The 3,948-nt window shown below is 38.3% G+C and overlaps 1 protein-coding gene across 2 annotated transcripts; it reads right to left on the reverse strand.

The window, feature by feature from the left end:
- Positions 1–1,399: 1,399 nt before the first annotated feature.
- Positions 1,400–3,222, reverse strand: psenen (presenilin enhancer, gamma-secretase subunit). 2 transcript variants are annotated; one of them, XM_084702565.1, is made up of 4 exons: positions 3,127–3,222; positions 2,410–2,530; positions 2,088–2,192; positions 1,400–1,907 (listed from the first exon to the last, which is right to left on the reverse strand). In XM_084702565.1, the coding sequence occupies exons 2-4, from the start codon at positions 2,468–2,470 to the stop codon at positions 1,768–1,770; spliced, it is 306 nt and encodes a 101-aa protein (XP_084558691.1). In that variant the 5' UTR covers positions 2,471–2,530; positions 3,127–3,222; the 3' UTR covers positions 1,400–1,767. The 2 variants fall into 2 exon arrangements, with proteins under 2 accessions (XP_084558691.1, XP_084558683.1); XM_084702557.1 differs by having other exon boundaries at positions 3,066–3,213.
- Between the last annotated feature and the right edge of the window lie 726 nt (positions 3,223–3,948).

Consider the following 3,948-nt stretch of genomic DNA (forward strand, 5'->3'; position numbering starts at 1 on the left):
GTGGTGTGATGCTTTTTTTCATTCAACACCACACTTACAGTGCCTGTTGTTTTCACTTATTAGGCTCCTACTTACCAGTATGGTCTGTCTGTTTTGACTGGCCCAAAAATAAGTTCAAAGACTGTTCATGACTGCCTGCCCTCTCTGAGCAGGTCATTACATTCACATGGTAGTGCACGTGCAATAGTATAACCTCCCTCATATTTCTTATAATTAGATACTGGTACTCTTGATGCACATATTTTAAAGTATAATAAGCACTAAATGTTCACAATCTTTACAACAGTTCTCTCCATTCATTATTTATCAATTCCCTGACTGTAAAGACACTAATCAATTTGGATTGGCAGCAATATGTGACAATAACACCTTGGCACCATATCAAATATACACCTGGGATTAAATCACGCTAAAAAGTCTATACCATTCAGCATTTAATTTGATTTGTTTGTTCAAATAAAATGAAGAGATAACTGGAGACAACACTCTATTCCTTTTCATAAGTCACTTTAAATCATTCTGTCCCACAGCAATGTCAGTGACCTTAACAGTGGATTATGTTCCTAACAAGGATGTCCTTTCAGGCTTTTACAATGTCCACACGTTGCTTACGTGTGCCGTTCCTCGTGACCCATCATCACACCTGATTCTTATTTTATTTATTGCACCATGACCCCTAGTACTGACAGATGTGACTTCGAAATGCTGTGAGACTAAACAAACTAGTGTTAGGTGTTGATGGGAACATGCCCTTCCTGTTTGTGGCGTCTATCAGTATTAGAGTCTGTAATTTTAAGCTGAGGGACTAAAAATGGCACCAACCATGATCCAGAACAGGGAGGGGGTAGAGCAGGGGGGCTTTCTCTCCAGACCTATTGAGTTTCACAATAGGCGCCAAAGAGATCAACTAAAGGCACTTAAATGACTAATGCTGCAATCCCACTCTGGTGGTGTGATCACAACAACTGAAACAAACTGTGTACAAACAGCGAGTTATACTGATAGTCAGGTGGCTGAGCGGTTAGGGAATCGGGCTAATCATCTAAAGGTTGTCAGTTTGATTCCTGGCCGTGCCAAATGATGTGTCCTTGGGCAGGGCACTTCACCCTACTTGCCTGGGGGGAATGTCCCTGTGCTTACTGTAATTCGCTCTGGATAAGAGCATCTGCTAAATGTAACACTGAAGCTATTGAGTAAATGTAACTTCTAACTATTGAGGCGTGACAACTATTTTTACAATTATGAGAGCTCAAAGCTCAAATTGAATCATAAACTAAACACTCATTTAAAACCACTGTGGCTCTGTTGTTCTGGAAAGCTATTCACCTGCCACAAATTACTCAAATCAATCTACGTACTTACAGAAGTATTCTGTTATAAGAACACAAAAAGGCACATATTATTTAGAAAGTTAATGGACGTACGATTTATTTGTCATACATACACTCGTAAAAAAAGGTTCTAAAGTGTACAACCTGTCACACACTAAAATGTTAACCTTTTGAATCAACTAGAACATTTCGAGAAAGGTGCAGTCGTAGCGTTTCCCCATTCATTAAAGTCAAGGAAATAACAATGATTAAACTATGCATGGTTCCTATGCTACTTATGCCAATCAATTCTGCTGTTGTCTATATTAGTACAGTAGCCCGATACACCCATAACTATTTCAGTCAAAGGACAATTTGTTTTACAGATCTATGTGGGACATGCTTTGGTTGTTACGTGGATCATCAGTGTCTTTCGGTTTTCTCCATGTCGTGCTTCTCATGGTATGCCCAGTGGAATAGTGAAGGAGAGATAATCTGCCACCTCTCCCCACTGTGCTCTGAAGTGTTGGAATATGGTTATCCATGTAGTGAGTACCGCTACCCATAATAGCAACCCTAACGCTGATCGCTTTACATCTGGAAAATAAGAATTCAAATAGATCCCGTTGTTAGTCACTGCCCTCTCATGTGCAGTTACGAGACATTGAAAGCCTATAATGAACACATCTTGGTTCTAAGCTAAAAGTACATTTGTGCATCATTCTCACAGATTGTGTTGTTTTACACCTTGTCCACTAACTGATATAGAACACTTACATGTTTTGATCTGGAGTTGTTCGGTGTATGCCGGCTTCACAAAAGCTTCTCTGAAAAACCACACCACATTCACCAACCACAAGAACGGAAGGAAGGCAAACCCACCTGAGAAAAACAGACACAATGCTATTAGATAACAGGAATATTATAGACAGTCATTTGAACATCAGCCGTTTACACTACAAACGTGTGATAAGATCAAGAACACCACCACCAGAAACAGACTACTTTGACTGTAGACTTGGGGGGGGGGGGGGCGAAGTAGCGGCCACACTTTGTTATTAAGTATGGGAGAGAGCTAAGCTGCTCTGCCCAGTCTTACCGAGATAATATTTCCTGCATAAGCCAAGCTTCTCCTCATTGGGTAGGCGTTCTAAATTCATGCTGCTTTCCTGTAATTTGACTCACAGTAGCAGACCGTTTGGATAGGCTTTCTTTGACACCTGAAAATGAAACACTTATTGTTAATAGGTTTTTAGATGGAGTCATAGATACTGAAAACATAATTGAATAATTCCAAGTTTTGGAAATTGCATTGGGTAAATGCACACTTTCAAATTGTCTTTGAAAGTGTGCATTCACCCATTATGACCGCAGAGAACAATGCCGGTGTAACTGTTATCTTTACAAAGCACTACCAAGTACAATATCAGTCCACATAAAGGCCTTGTGTCAATCCGTCATTAATAACACACTGCCCCCTATAGGAAACTGCGTGCAAAGTCGAAACATCACTTCTCGAACAGTAGCATAATAATATGTCAGTCGACATTTCATCAAAATTCCTTAATATATGGTGAAATCAAATATCTCAGTACACAACAAATTATAGGCCAAATTAACATTCACAAGCTGTGCTATTCAGGTTAGCTTGCTTGCTAGGCTACGCCTTTTCACGTAACCTACAAAGGCTGTCTACCTGCTTTATGGCGTTCACTGTATAACACAAGAATATTAGTGATTTTCTGTGTATTTTACCTGAGTGGTTACTGTATACAGGAGTCAAATTTCAGTTCGATTATCGGCTTAAAATTCTTACCGACGTTCAAACTCGCATTTAACAGCGCAAAACAAAAGAAAATTCCTTTCCACTTGTTCCGCTTCCTGCACTACGTACACGTGACGTATTTTCAGAGTGTACAACGTATTTTGATTTGGACTCCCGGGCCATCCCCCGGTATCTTAACATTTCACGTCCAATCCAATTGGTTAATGTGTCTACAGTTAAACTTTAAAAACACATGTTTCTTACATAAGAGGGAGTAGTTATTCGAAAATTATTAATTTTTAATTTACAATAATATATAGCTTAACTATTACATACATCTAATAATAAGTAACACTGTAAAATATATATATATATACATATAATAATTATAATATATAATATATATAATACTATTATAATATAATAATTATATATATCATATAATATAATAATTATATTTCACATTTTAATTTCACAAAGTCAGTGTATAACGTAATGACAATGTAGTAACGCAAAAAGAAGGATTTTTTGGCACGCTTAGGTAAAACACGCACACGGGGGCGACAACCAAAAGGTGTAGAAGCGAGAGCGCCATGACCATTCACAAAATAGTAAAATTTCTACTTGGGAATCTGGGTTTTGTAGTTGATCGTCAAGTACAGTTTTGTTTTATTTTGAATGTGGAGTAGCCAGTTGACCGTCTACACGAGATTAGATTTCCCATTATTTGCATTTGGTTTAATACTGCGACTTTCAAACATAAATTAGGCTATACATGCAGTTTATATATCCCTTTGCACGTAACGTTGTCAAATCCGTATCTAAAAGACTCACTTTCCCAGCAGTATTGCGGTGCCCCCCTCCCTAACTCGC

Source organism: Hypomesus nipponensis, chromosome 2 (genome assembly GCF_054491055.1).
Source record: "Hypomesus nipponensis isolate SF chromosome 2, ASM5449105v1, whole genome shotgun sequence".
NCBI lineage: Eukaryota > Metazoa > Chordata > Actinopteri > Osmeriformes > Osmeridae > Hypomesus > Hypomesus nipponensis.

Excerpts from the sequence above, each read along its gene's own strand:
- psenen (XM_084702565.1), bottom strand. The coding sequence starts at position 2,470 with ATGAATTTAGAACGCCTACCCAATGAGGAGAAGCTTGGCTTATGCAGG. Across the intron at positions 2,193-2,409 it reads ATGCAGGAAATATTATCTCG|GTGGGTTTGCCTTCCTTCCG; the intron begins GTAAGACTGGGC and ends TGTTTTTCTCAG. Across the intron at positions 1,908-2,087 it reads ACAACTCCAGATCAAAACAT|ATGTAAAGCGATCAGCGTTA; the intron begins GTAAGTGTTCTA and ends CTTATTTTCCAG.